Source organism: Hibiscus syriacus, unplaced genomic scaffold, assembly GCF_006381635.1.
Source record: "Hibiscus syriacus cultivar Baekdansim isolate YM2019G1 unplaced genomic scaffold, ASM638163v2 tig00110422_pilon, whole genome shotgun sequence".
NCBI lineage: Eukaryota > Viridiplantae > Streptophyta > Magnoliopsida > Malvales > Malvaceae > Hibiscus > Hibiscus syriacus.
The window spans coordinates 766,950-782,500 of NW_024062732.1; the positions used below are offsets into that span (position 1 = coordinate 766,950).

Below are 15,551 nucleotides of genomic sequence, written 5' to 3' on the forward strand. Positions count from 1 at the left end.
AATTTAATCACTCTTGTTTGATGTTTAAAATTTAATTTAATTATTCAAACTTTGGAAATTATATTTTCCGAGTAATTTGTTTTATTAAACACCTAAAAGATCAAATAGTAAGATTTAATAAATTTATTTTGATAATTTGTTTAGGTCCATCTTAGTTTTAGGAAAAAAATAACGAACAAACATAAACCAGGATCCTTCCAAAACTTTCTTTTGCCATTAAACCAAAGATTTGTTAGATTTTCATAGTTTACACATTTCTGGGGGTAAAGGCAACAAATACAGTTGCTGCTGCTTGTTTGTGTGTGCGTTGCGGTGTTTTATTCATTTCTATTTTATTTAAAAAGAACTTGCTTAAATCTTTGGTTTAAGCAAAAATTACTGGACATATCTAGCGATCATAAAAACAAAAAAGAATGGGCATCTCGCTGTGCAGACAGTTAAAATAAAAAAATCAGTCAAATTTCATTTGATTGAACCATTCAATTCCTTCTTCCTCTAACAGAAAACTCCTGAAAACTACAATTCAATTTCTAAGAGTGCTAAAGGACGTTTTTATCTCCAAAAACAAATTGTCCGCGAAATATTGCAGCCCTACAGCTCATCCTGCACCCAAAGTACAATCATTGCTCAATAAACATAACAAATTTGATGAACTGATTCACAAAATCGGAATAACTACTTACGTGTGCATCTTCCTTGGCCTCGTCGTCTGAACCAGACTCATGTCCTTCAGCATCATCGACATCATCATCGTCCTCGGCCTAGAAAAACAGGTAACACAAAATATAGAAAAAAATTCCAAAACAATGGCAAACAGAGAAATCATATATTTGAAAAGGGATGCTGCATATGCTTACATCGGAATCAACTGGCTCATCCTTTGACTCCTGAAAATCATCTTTTCATTAATTAGAAAGGAAAAGCAATAAGTGCAAGTAATACTGAAATTACATGTTTCACCAGTCGCGAACAATACCTCATCCTCACTCTTTTTCTCTGCCTCCTCAAACGCTGCCTTCTCAGCCTGCAAAAGCCAATAACATCAGCCAAATATGATATGAGAACATAACATACAAAGATTTACATACATCCTTCTGCCTGCCCCATGTTTCTCTAGCTAGTTTCTTGGCGTACTCTACATCGTCAGCAACTAAGATGTTATCGAACATTGTTCCAGATTTCACCTGACAAAGCACAAACATTTATCTCTTTATATAGTTCTAAACTGAACCGGGACGATAAAAGGATAGGAGTACCTGCCACAACTCAATACCAACATACTTCAAGTTAGGGAAAACATAGAGATCTGGGTCGTCCTTGAAATCTACGGGCCATGGAAAAGCACAGGAATAAATAAACTAAAGCATTTTGACGTAAAATATAAAAAGAAAAAAAAAGCACAACAGAAATGATCTTAGCAAAAGACCTGGGTTGTCAATCATTGGTGCCTTCCACTTGCCCTTGTAGTTGGGGTTCTTGATTTTCTGAAAATAGAGGAAGAACTGTTACAAGTTGCTAATTCAAAAGCCATACCATATGTTGCAATTAGGTAAGGATCTCACAAACCTTTGGAGTCCATGGGCCCTTGTACTCAGGGTTGGGAGTAGTTGGGGCTCTCCATTCACCATCCTCCACCTCATCCCAATCTTCAGGCTGGGTAAATGATTTTAATCAATAAACTTTAGTTCAAACAAGGTATACTATTTAATGATAAAAGCATTCCAAAAAGAATAAATGACTACCTTCTTAGCATCCGGGACGATAATTTCTTTGGGAATGTCATCATAACCCTATAGTATCAAAACGCTCGCAGTTAGTTGCCTATGCATCTTTATGCAGCACTTCTAATATAGCATAAGAGAATGTTATTACCTCTGCCTTTTTGTCTTCAGGATCAGGGATGTATTCCCTATCATCCCAATCTTCAGGCTGCCCATCATGCAAAGTATTCAAGTTGAAGTGTTGTACTCCAAATGCATATGAGAAAAAAAGCAAACCAAAAAAATAACAACTGAGATAGGGTGCGACCAATTACCTTCTTGGCCTCAGGATCCTTGATCTTCTTTGGTGGGAGAAGATCCCAATCAGTGTACAAGCTACCAGTTTGTTTCTCAACATTATCAATAAGGATGCTGTACGTAGCATCTGGACGAAGAATGAATGTATAAACATGAGTGAGTTGGTCAGTCTCACAAGGAACATCCTTTTTGATCAAGTGGTTTGTCCCATTGTAGGTAAGAATAACATGCACTTTCTTGGTGAAGGAGCCACATAAATCAGGCCCAAACATGATGCTGCAACCAACCAACATAAGATAAAAATCAGTAAATATAACGTTAATATCTATTAGAGATGTAAATAGGTTAGATCACAGGGGCATGAAAAAACCTGTATGGGGTTTCACCGCCAAATTTCTTCTGGTCAATGAAACCACTGAGCAACTTCATGTAGCCACCACCACAGTCAAGCTTCTGCTCATGCTTCACAGAAAATTGGAAGACTAGGGTCTTGCCCTTGTTGTTAACTTCTGGAAACTCAGCTGAATAGCATAAAACCTGTAGTCTTCGATAGTTTGAATGCCTGTACAAGATGCAGAGTCATAAGTAACTAATTTGAAAAATAGTCTTCATCTATACCAAATTAACAGTAATTCCAGAACCTTACCTTTGTCATTAGGATCTCCATTCCATTTTCCAGAAGTGTAATTCCATTCCCCAGCCATGTTCTCATCTTTCTTCCAGTCAGATTTTACCCACCGACTTTCCCATCCATCTAAAATTTCACAGCAATAGAAAAGCAAAATCAGCCAAAAAGCTTGCAATCAAAGCTGCTAAAAACAGCGAAACCTAAAATAAGTACAATTAAAGCAAATGCTGCTTCCTTTTCATAAGTTCTCATTCGTTTGTTAAAAGGAATACAAAATCTAAGGAACAGAACAAGCAAAGTACGGTAAATAGGTACATGTTTTGCTTTACTCTGATATCTATAGGCGCAGCTAAAAATTGTTGACTTTTAAATATTTCCCTACGACATTGCTAAAAACTAACGTTTTCATCCCCTTATTTTTGGTCTCACGTAAACAAATACCTGGCTCGCAATTATCAATGAAAATTGAGGAACAAATAAATTTAAAAAAACGCAGAATAATATATTAATTACCATTCCTTTAGATTATCCTCTACAGTTACAGATCAATTGAAACATTAGGGACCGTAACATTCACTGTCAGTTCTTATCGCATTTAAGCTACATTTCTCTAACGCTGATTCAGTCATGAAAAAATTGTAGAGCCAACTTAAGAAATTAGATTATCAGCTGATCTACTCGAATTAATCGCATGTCGAAACATAATAAAACATTTGAGTAAAGAAAATAAATAAAAACAAATTGATTGCCAAAATAAAACATAAAAATCACCGGTCCGTCAAAATTAGATCAAACTGAAAGCTAAAACATCTTAAAAAACAGATTCAAATGACAAAAAAAAATCTGATATAAAGGTTCGGATACAACGGACAGATTTAGTAATAGAAAACGGAGAGAAGCGAGTAAAGAAAGATTTTACCTTCGAAGCGTTCTTCGAAGAAAACCTCAGAAGAGGCGAGGGCGACGAGAGAGAGGATAATCAGAGTGACAAAATTTGAGGATCGTTTGTGAATCGCCATGGCTGAATTCATCGAAGAGAGAGAGAGACGATAAGTAGAGCTCCACTGAGAGGGCTGTTATGCATGAGTTGAACTGAGAGAAGCCAACGGGTTCGACTTTACTAGAAATAGTGAGAATCTAAGAGTGATTTTCGTTATTTTTCAAACGATCTATTTGATCATTTGATTTTTTAGAAATTAAATTAATTAATTATAGAATAAATAAAACGAATCTAGTTCAAATTTCGTGCGTGCAAAAAGATTTAATTTAATATTTATAATATAAAATTATTTTGATACATTCACAACACATATCTCACGAATTATTTTTTCTTGTATAATAACGGCAACAAAATATAAAAAAAATTATAATTGTATTATTAAATAATAATATTCATAATAATCTTCCAATAAAATAGATATTAAGATTTTATAGAAAATCTTTTTGAGAAAAATCATTAATTTGAGAAGAAATTTTAATATTGCGAGTATAACAAAAAATAGAATTATCATTGATGATCGAGATAGTGTTGTGTATTATATTATTTGTAGTAAATAAGTTGTGAATCCAAATTCTTCTTATATTTTCTTCATTTATATTATTTAAATTCTTTTTATCTTCTTGTGATTTTTCCTTTTAACTTTTTATGTAAATTCTGTTATTCTTTAATTTTAATTGTGTTTATTTATTTACCGATAATCATTTTATATTATAATAAGTTGGAATGTGTTTATTCTTCTAATACCCATTTTCAGTGAGGCAAGGAGACAAATCGGAGGTTCCTCTAAAATTATTAGAGGATTATGATGATTTTGAGATAAATTTGCTACATGGTTCGCGTGTTTATTTTCTTTTTGGAAATATAACACATTTTTCTAATCAACCCTCATCTATGTATGTTACGTAATATTTTTTTTGGTTGCAAAGCTAAAACCCAACTTAACTGCTAGTGATAAAATTCCTGCCTGACTGCTTCTCTTTATGCAGCAGCGAGCTGAAGACATCCGGTGGCCATTGCCATTTCTGGAACCCTGTTTGCATTGTGTAGCCATGATGGGCGATAGCATCTGCTTTGCGGTTCGCTTCCCGGGGAATAAGCTTGAACTCCACCGTCCAGTTTCTCTGCAGCATATCTCGGATTCTACGGAGGATGGTCGGATCATGAATCTTTTGATGTGCATTGACCAAACGAAAAGCTTCCGAACTATCCATTTCCGCCTCTATGTGACCCGCTCCTTCGTCCCAGGCCATATGAAGCCTGTCCAGGAGTCCCCAAAGCTTGGCTTGGAGAACCGAACAGCTCCCGATATTGCGACTGAAACCTCCTATCCAATTACCGTCATGGTCCCGAAGAATGCCCCCACTAGCAGCTTCCATCGATCTTGGATTCACAGAACAATCGGAATTTAACTTGAGCTCACCGGGGGGAGGAGGACTCCAGGTATTGCTTCGCCTTTGCCGACACGAGACTTGGTCGTGGTTCAACGATCTAGCAGCGATGGAGGTAGCCCAGGCTCGAGCGTTTTGGATGATCGCCATTGTTGACCAGCTCTCTCCATTGAAGATTAGAGCACAACGTTGTTTCCAAATGCGCCACATCATTATGCCGAACATGTGTTTCCACCTGTAAGGAATGTCATCAGAATTCACATTTTCACTTAAGTTAGATTTAAGCCAATCAAGAAGGGATTGAGTGAAGAAACTGCCCGTCTTTTCATGATAAAATCATGCACTCATTGGTTTTGATTAATTTAACGTTTTAATCCATATATTTATTTTTAATTTATGAATAAAAATATTTTAAATATTATATTAAAAATATTATTTGTAGAATAAAATTTAGGCTCCTACCTAACTATCTAAGATATTAAATTAAGAATGAATTAAGTAATCTTAATGATTAAAGAGATGATTGATATTTCTTGAGATCACAAGTTCAAGCATGATGTCTCCATGTGTGTATTTGGGCTTAAATTAAAAATAATTTTTTAATTTTTTTTATATCATAATCACCTTAAATTACTCAAACAAATGTTAAATTAATTTTTTTTTATTAATTCGGATGTAAGTACAAGGCAATATCTATTCAAAGATAAACTCTCAACCTTTCGACATTGAAAGATCACACTCCTAACATTTATAGTGCTCGAATCTAGATCCCTAAATAATAACAATAATTCATTCACTACATAGTTCACTTGATTCATGTTATTAAATTAATTTAAACACAATATGTTGATTTTTAAAAAAGTAGACCCAAAATTTGGGCTAATATTTGGAACATGATTAAAGATGGGCTTCCCATATATTCTCAGTCAAATTGTTCCAAAGCAATCGATTCACTCTTTAATGCACGTTTTGCCACGCAATTAGATTCCCTTCCTCTTCCGTAAGCAGTCCTCTAAAGAATAATCTGTTGAACTTTGATCCCATCTCATCGTCCCCTTTGTTGAAACCGGAAATTAGGACTAATTTTTTTTAGGGTTTTACCAGTATTTCAACATTTTCACCAAACAGTTTCCAATGGAGTTCCAGGTGAATAAAATTCAGTTTTTGGGCTTCATCGTCGGAGTCATCCTCCTCAGTTTTACCGGTAAGAAAACATTCCACCAACTGTCATCGTTTTGTACTTACGTTTCAGTTTTCTTTTTTTGTATTTGTTTATCGGGTTACTTTGGGTTGTGGATATTAAAAGTTTGATCTTAATTGCAAGAACAAATCTTGATTTCGTGGGATTCAAGTTATGCCATTCTTTGTTTCTGTTTGGTAACTCAAGACTAATTTGGCTGTTCTCTAAACTGGGTAATGACCTTTTTTTTCCTCTTGGGATTTTGTGTCTTATTTCAGGGCTTATACTGAGATTATGACATTATCTGCGTAACCACGCTCTTAAATGCTTTCTTTTTGCCTTAGTCTGTGGTATAAAAATTTCACGTTAATTTAATTTTGTTTATTCTTGTAGCTGAAAAATGTAGGCAGCTGGTTGGAGAGGAGGCATCATCCCGAAGTGGGCAATTTACTTTGTTAAATTGCTTCGATATGGGCTCTGGTTCCGTAGCTTGTGTGGTAAAGGAGGGCGTGAAGCTATACTTCTATAACATTAGATCTGCTCATGTCGAGAGATCAAGGAATGTTGCGATCGAGAGGGCGATAGAAGACGCAGTGTCACAGGGCATGGCTGCTAAAGAAGCAGCGAAACTAGCAAAAACAGAAGGCAAAAAGGCGGCAAAGTTGGCAACACGCCAAGCCAAGCGCATTATAGGTCCTATTATTGCCTCTGGTTGGGACTTCTTCGAAGCTATATACTATGGTGGTACGACTGCTGAAGGATTTCTAAGGGGTACAGGCACATTGTTTGGTGCCTATGGTGGTGGTTTTCTCGGTGAGCAAAGGCTCAGTAGGGTTGGTTATCTTGTGGGAAGTCATTTGGGGAGTTGGATTGGTGGTAGGATCGGACTGATGGTTTATGACGTGGTCAACGGAGTGCATTACATGCTTCAATTTGCTCAAAGAGAAGAAAGTGAAAATCACAACGCCCCAATTTATGAAAAGTCAGAAGCTTCAGAGGATTCCTATGTTTTTGGAAATTCTGATGCATACGAATCTTCGCCTGATGAGAGCTCCAAATCACAAGAAAGTGAAAACAGAGAGGCTTATGTTTATGAGGATTCCTATGTTAAAGGTAATTCAGATGAATACGAATCTCCACCGGACGAGAGCTCTGAATCGGAAGAAAGCTCTACTTTCTGGTGAACAAATTGTAAGTTCAGGTTGTTACTATTTTTTTTTTAATTCAGGTGAACATGTATAGGATCTAAGCAACTGAAATTCTGTTGCCGAATTCCATGTATAGATACTCGAATCATTAGTTAGTAATTCTTGAATCATTCTTGTTCTTTTTATCTTACAGTGTTGATCCCCTTGTGGCCACAAGAAAATGAAGAAATATGTTGCTAGAGATTCATTTTGTACTGCTTAAAATGATTTCGTAGATGCTAAACTAGTCCCAAGACAACTACAACAGCATAAACCTTGAAATTCATAGCTCAGACTCAGAGGTAACCACTTGGATCAAATTTGTTCAAAAGTCGAGTCATTTAGAATCGCTTCGGTTCGAGTTGGATTAGTATAAATTGTACCTTAGAGAGTAAGTTTTGGTGAAGATCTTTATAGTTTACTGAATTATACTGGTTAAAGACATTATTTCTAGTAAATTTGTTTATTATCAATTGAATAGTGTGTTCTTTGAAACACATTGCATAATTTGAACTTTACCTCTTATTATCAGGGTCTATAAACAAAATCTCACCCAAAAAAACAATTCTACAAACATGTCTAAATCCTCAACATTAAACACATAATTCTAAATCTTAAATAGAACATATGATTGTTAGTACATGAAATAAACTTTTTTAATGCTAATTTATATCCAATTTCGTATTTGATCTTTAAACAATAATTTTCCCTTGATGGATTGGTTTCTATATAGAAAGGCCCGCTAAAAGTGATTATAAAAGCTATTAGAAGTGATTGTATGATTTATATGAGGCCCATACTTAGAAGTTAAAAAAAAAAAGCTTATTAAAAGTAAGTGTATGAGACCCACTTTTTCATAATTAAGACCGGAAGAGTATATGGCGTTTGTCGCTTATAACGTATTATTAAAGTGATGTATCAAAATGTATTATAAATAAATTTGTTTTTATTATATAAATACTACAAAGTATAAAGTTTTATTTAAAATTAATCAAAATTTAATTTTACTTCTAATAGAATTATAATTTAATTATATTTTTTATTAAAATATAATAATTAATTTAAGTGATTCATTTTGTTAGAATTAGATTTTTTAAATGATTTAAGGTTGAGGGTGGCCATAGTAGCTTCACCGCCAGAGCTAGAAATTCGCCGGAAAATAGTGTAAAACAAATCCAGTGCTGCTATTGCCCAATTCTCCGTTGACTAGATCGCCGCGTCTAGTTCGCCGTCGTGAAGGAGCAGCAGAATCGACCGTCTACCCGCACTGTTTCCATTGTTTTTACTTTTGTCGACCTTTGAAAAATCAACCCGCGACTCCCGTCTCCAACCGCCGGCAAAAACCGCCACGTCCAATCATTATTAATCCTAAAGTGCTTTCGCGTGTAAATTCCTCTACAAGGAACTTGCCGATCGTCTCCTTCCTTTTTCCTTGTCACGATTGCAGGTTAGTTTTAATTTAGTTTTAGTTTTGAATGGTTAAATTACATTTCAACCTCTTATTTGTGTCTTATTTAGGTTAAATTCATGGAAAACCCCTCATAGTTTTTCTCATTTACATTATATAAGGACAAATTTATTTGTGATACATTTTGGTATCCCACCCAGTGGCATATAATTATATCAATAATAAATGAACAAGTTGAATTATTTGTTTGTACAAGTTGGAGGGTCAACCAACCCCTAAGGCGGTTGAAAAGCTACGACGCACTAGGGATGACAGTATGACCCGAATCCGAGGAGAAAATCTGAAATTCGGTCAAGTTCGGGTCGGGTTAAATGATATCGGGTCAGGTATCAGAGATTTTATCGGGTCGGGTTCGGGGTAAGGTATCCCCGACCCACCCCGCCCCAATTATATATATATATAATATTTTATATTTTTATATTAATTATATATAAAATATTTTGGGTTTGGGTTAGAGTTTGGGTATAATATTTTGGGTCGGGTTTGGGGACGGGATAAAAAAAATCCACTACGGGACGCTCCGATAAAAAACCTGTCGGGGATCGGGTCGAGGACGGGGATTCATTTTGGATTCGAGGACGAGGCGAGCAAAACCCACCCGAACCCGACCCGTTGCCATTCCTAAGACGCACCCACGTAAACAGTATCCACCGCAATTTCGATGTCGAGTAGTCGCGGTTGCTTACTAGGCCCACTGTTGTATCCATCATCACATTCATTCTTCACCTTTCTTTTCATCCCTTTTCATTTTCTTATTCTTCTTCTTGTCAAATTATATGAATTTCATCTTTCACTTTATGAAAATCGAATAATTAGTCCCTCTGTTTTAATATATATCAAAATTTAATCACATTTGAAAAGTTCTTTTAATTAAATGTTATTGTTAAATCTTATCGCTGATTTATTTTTATAAAAATCAATAATTTCTACACAACAAATTAAAAGGATAATAGTTTATGTTCATATATTTATTAATAATTGGAATACTACATTTCATAAAGTATGAGTATCAAATTATGATAAATTACCAATTAACATTTATTTGTAAAATGATATATATATATATATATATATATATTGTGCTCTGAATGTCGACACACTTAATTGTTCAAGTGCATGAAGATTTGCGTAGTGCTCTTTCAGTACATTTTCAGTTTGTCATGAAACTCTTTCGGGTTGCCACCTTTCCTTTTAAATCCTCGTTTCATTGGTTAACATTATAATAGTGCATCATCTCATTATTGAGTGGAATATTAATATATTTTTCTAATTTTAAAATTAATTTTATAATAATTTTCATGTGTCACTTATTGAATCAACAGCCATGGATGAAAAGGCTAAACGTGTTAGGGCACCTTCGACAAAGGAGAAAATTCCTAAGGCCAAAAGGAGGAGCAGTGCAATGATAGCCTAGGGGTATCACATGCACTCACTTTAAGACCAATTCATTCTCACCATCCAATTCAAAGGGCATCACCACAACATTATTTTTTAATTCCAACAAAAGGAAGCACTAGCTTGTACTATATACGTTTGATCTCACTCACAAAAGCTAGGGTTTCTTTTTTAATTTCAAAAAGGAGTTCGTAGCTTTCTTTCCATGGCGTTAAAATGTCAACATATTGATTCACCTTCTTCAAGATTATATATTACCACTACAATTTAAATATAACTGTTGAAAAAAATATTTATTTTTTTAAAAAAATTGTTATGACAAACTATTTTAAAATTGTTAGTGAAACTAAAAAAAATAATCTATAAACAAGATTGAAGGGATGATATTTGGCATCTAGGGTAAGTTCAAAACTATAGACTTTAGAGTTTAGGGTTAGATATATAAAGATAAACGTTTAAAGTTTTAAGATTTAGAATTTAAGACATATATCAATAATTATCTTTAAAAAATATGTCAATAATTAAATATCAATATGTTAAATATTTTAAAATTTAGGGTTTAGAATTTGATCATGGGAGGGGAGGCGGCTTGGAATGGAACTTATATACGCATATGAAAGATCAAGAATTGACAAAACCAGTGACCAAGTCTCTGTTGCCATTATAAGTAGAGTAGGTGGTGCCATGGAAATTTGCATAAAGTGTGATCAATAAGACTAATAATAACAGAGTATTCTCGTCATGATAATTTGCATTAATGATAACAGTGGTATGCATGCTCAGTTCTTAGTGAGATAGGTTTTTTTTCTGTCAAAAATCAAAATTGAAATTCAACTAATTCACTACAATTTGCAGATCTCTCCCTCTATATTATAAAATATGTGGATATATAGTGTTTTCATGCTACTTTCTACAGGCTGATGATATTGCTCAATGGGTGGTGAACCCAAAGCTATGTAATATATATAGAATTTAGAGTTTAAGGTTTAGAGTAATTTTATTATAGTCACTAAAATTAAAAGATATTTATTGGAAAATAAATTTCATTTCAATCACTGAGCCGTTAAACCTTTAACAGGGACATTTAAGCATGTTAAAAACCCTAAAAAACTTGCAATCATTGTTACACCTTTCATCTTCATTTTTCTCGTCATCTGTTGGTTTCTCTAATTGAAAAAAAAAATCATAAATCATCTTCTTAATCTCTTTCTTTTATTTGTTTCAAACTCATAGGGAAATCATTTAATATCCTCAAATCCTAAATAAATCTAAAATCTAATTTTTTTATCTGTAACATTAACCATCAGATCAACTTGAGATCAACCTATACTAATCTTTTTGTCAAACGAAATCATCTAACTGTTATAATTTACTGACGATTGTTTCATTAATCAAAAACTTGACCTTTACGACATATGCCAATTTGGAACTTAAGCATTTTTTGGGAAGAATACTTAAACCTATCATGTAAGCTTTTATTAACAACTAACATCAATGACAATATAAAAGTGCAATAAGAATGTAGTGAATGTAATGTAAGTTTTAAAAGTTTAGTGACCATGAATGTAGTTTACCCTAACAAAAACAATATAACCCTAAGCAGTATTGTGGGGTAGCCGCAGTTGCCCATAAATAAGAACTCCATTGGAGGTACTGAGATTGTCAATCTCTCCCCTTCACCCCGTATACATATTGTATACATATTTCCTTTGGAAATTATCTTTGAAAGAAATTTGTGTGTTCTCCATAACCTCATAGTGTCGACATGGTTTGCGAGAAAGATCAATTGGTACAAAAAGTGTGCGAGTTGTATGCCCAAATCTCAAGCCTCGAGAGTCTCAAAACCTCCAAAGATGTCAACATGCTCTTCACACAGCTCGTCCTCACGTGCATGCCACCCAGCCTCATTGATGTCACCAAGCTCTGCATGAAAGTTCAAGAAACCAGGTCCAAGTTGATCCGACTTTGTGGAGAAGCCGAGGGTCACTTGGAGACCCATTTCTCTACCATCTTAGCATCCTACACCAACCCTCTTCACCACCTCAACGTTTTCCCTTACTATTCCAACTATCTCAATCTGGGACAACTCGAATTCGACATTCTTACCAAACATTGCTCCGAACATGTCCCTAGCAACGTTGCCTTTGTGGGTTCTGGTCCCCTTCCCCTCACTTCGATTGTCTTTGCTTCTTCCCATCTTACTACAGCTTGTTTCCATAACTATGATATCGATCCTTCTGCCAATGCTATGGCTGTTCGATTAGTCTCGTCCGACCCCGATTTGTCTCGACGGATGTTATTCCACACCGCGGACATAATGGATGTCACGGATGCTTTGAGAGACTATGATGTCGTTTTCTTGGCGGCTCTTGTTGGGATGGATAAGGATGAGAAAGTTCGAGTCGTTGATCATTTGGCTAAGTACATGGCCCCTGGGGCTATTTTGATGGTGAGGAGTGCGCATGGCGCTAGGGCTTTCCTTTATCCGGTCGTCGATCCTTGTGATCTAAGAGGATTTGACGTCCTCTCCGTATTCCATCCTACCGATGAAGTTATCAACTCCGTGGTCATTGCCCGTAAAGTTCGGACTACAAAACACACTGGGGACAACCCTCTTGCCCCAACAAAAGTTCCCAACAAGTTTTTGGACTTTGAAATGTTCGATCCCTTGCTCAACCATGTGAACCTCATGGAGGAAATCGACATTGAGGAACAACTCTCTTGATCAGTTGATCCTCAATATCCGTAATTTTCATTTGATTTAGCTGTGTTTCTGCTTATCTACAAGTTATCTACCATGGATCTTCTGTCTTCTAATATTAAGTACTACTAATAAATTAGAACTTACAGTTCAGCCTGATCTTACTATATCATCGATTTCTTCAGCTGAAAGGGTTTACAGTATTGTGGTTGAAAAGAAAGTTATAGGATCTATTTTGCCCATATATAAGAAACATGTTTTAAGGGACTGTCTTAGGCTTAGGTTGTTTTTGGATCCATCCTCCTTGGTTTATGAAGGTGTTGAGATTTAGTAAATATCTCAAATCCTAGCTCGACAAGTTTTTCTCCCATGGCACACGCTTGGACTTGTCAGCTCCAGGTCCTTTACAGTCTACCTCTGCATAAACTATAGTGTTTCTACACAGTTAAGTGAAACAACAATGCTTGATTAATTGATTCACTAATTCTGACAAAGAAAAACTGTTCCAAGGCCAAAACTATTACTCTTTTCCAACATAATCCCACGCCGACCAACCCTGAGGAACAATGATATCAGATATCTTGGTGCGGAGAAATAATACTCTGGCATAAGGCCTGTATGCTCTTCCTAGATAGCAGAGCCGGTACCGAGGATTAAACCGTGTTTGAGCACGAACCGTGTGATAAGTGCTTAATTTAATTAATATTTTATTTTTAAATTAGTATTTAATCATTAATTTTTGTGGTTTATTTGTTTATTTTAATTCATTTTATGTACAGGACGTAAGATTATGGAAATTGCACAAAAAAATAATTCTGCAGATTTTTTATTTTCGAAATCAAAGCTGATTGAAATTCGGATTTGGATTAAACTCAAATTTAAGATAATATTTTAAACATTATATTTTATATTTGTATTTTAGTTTAAATAGGTTTTTAGTATTTTAATTAAGTTTTAAGATATTATTTTTATATTTTATCTTTATCTTTGTATTTTAGTTTAAATATTTTTAGTATTTTAATTAGGATTTAGAATATTATATTATTTTTTAGGTATTTTAGTTTAAATAGTTTTAAGTATTTTAATTAGGATTTAAGATGTTTTAGCTTGTTTTTAGGATTTTGAAGGCTATAAATACCCTCTAAGGGTGAGCCTAGAAACATATCTCTCTCATTTGAGAATAAAATCTTCTTTTTCTCTCTAGCTTTCTCTCTATTTTTCGCATATTTTTCTATTATGCTAAGTGTGACTTTGGTTATGCTTAGCTAATTTTCTTTCAAGCCGAAGACTAAAGCAAATGCTCAATTCCAAACGTGAGAATTGTAAGGTACTTAAATCGCTTTGGATTTTCTCTTTGTTTTCTGAAGCTTACTTTTCAAATCAAAATTATTTCGACATTGGTCCGGATATTGTTATGGTTAATGTTTGAAGAAGGATTTGCTTATTGAAGCATATTCAACTTCCCGAGAACACACTTAGCAAAATTGTTTGCTAAGAGGAAATTGAGATCGGAATCAGTTGTTGTTGAAACGACACAATCCGAGTTGGCAGCGAAGAATTGTTATTGTAACCTTACGTGAATCTTAAAGTAAAAATTTGTTTCGATGATCCAAGGAATTTGAGGCGAAGCTGAAGTCTGAGGCTGCTTTCACAATAAGTTTCTCTTTGTCTTAATTTCTTTAATTTGTTAATTTAATTATTTTTTTCTTTTATTTAATTCTTATTTTTTATTTTAACCACAACTTTTTAAAAAATATCCCTTTTATATTTATTACTATTACTATTTATTATTATATTTTTTTTATTTTTTTTATTTTTTATTTTAATATATCTTTTCAACTTCATCTGAAATTCTATCTTTTTCTAAAATCAAGAAAGAGTTTTATTAAATCAGAAACATCACAGTCCCTGTGGATTGACCCTGTTTCTCTATACTACATTTTCATTTTTATTTATTAAGAAGCCAGAAATTATTTTGATAGCAAAACGATGGCTATGCCTACTTACATGGTAAATTGATCTGCCATTGCCCCATATGAAATCTACGGCACCTTCGATATAGCAATTGTCGAAGTAGTGACGACCTTCGGAATCTGTCAACGTATCGTGCACACTTACAAACCCACATCGATAAAACGAGCCAACGAGGCCTTGTCCGCATTGATCCGAGCTGCCAGTGCCCATTTAAGTGGTTTTCCAGGGTCAAGATTGTGAGTATTCTGTCAGAAGCAAAAAAGGGTTACCAGTTCCAATATCAAATTCAATAGCTTGAATTACAACATGGAGAAAGGATAAAGCTACTCGGACCTTGAAAGTTATATATATCCATGGCAACAAGATCAGCTGCATTCGAAGAAAAATAGAACTCTGAATGGAATCACCCCAATCTCAAAACTGGATAATAGTCACTCGTCTCGACTCTCCTTGAAGAAGACTCTTTGGTTTATCACTAGGGATATTCACCTTTTCACTAAACAGATTGGAGCACAACAATATTAGTGCTATATATATGTGTGTGTGTGAAAGAGTTTCAGCTGTGATTACTTGTAGATGCAGGGTTTAACATGAACAGGTGTCCAAACTTGG

At 34.6% G+C, this 15,551-nt stretch overlaps 2 protein-coding genes and 1 pseudogene across 2 annotated transcripts; 2 read left to right on the plus strand and 1 right to left on the minus strand.

The window, feature by feature from the left end:
* Window positions 1–539: 539 nt before the first annotated feature.
* On the minus strand, window positions 540–3,714 carry LOC120124646 (annotated as a pseudogene).
* Window positions 3,715–6,133: 2,419 nt separating this feature from the next.
* Window positions 6,134–7,437, plus strand: LOC120124675. Its single transcript, XM_039143281.1, has 2 exons — window positions 6,134–6,238; window positions 6,608–7,437. The coding sequence occupies exons 1-2, from the start codon at window positions 6,169–6,171 to the stop codon at window positions 7,396–7,398; spliced, it is 861 nt and encodes a 286-aa protein (XP_038999212.1). The 5' UTR covers window positions 6,134–6,168; the 3' UTR covers window positions 7,399–7,437.
* A 4,544-nt stretch (window positions 7,438–11,981) lies between these two features.
* On the plus strand, window positions 11,982–13,119 carry LOC120124664 (nicotianamine synthase-like). The gene has a single exon (XM_039143269.1). It carries the CDS (start codon window positions 12,030–12,032, stop codon window positions 12,987–12,989), a length of 960 nt encoding a protein of 319 aa, XP_038999200.1. The 5' UTR covers window positions 11,982–12,029; the 3' UTR covers window positions 12,990–13,119.
* The last annotated feature ends 2,432 nt before the right edge of the window (window positions 13,120–15,551 follow it).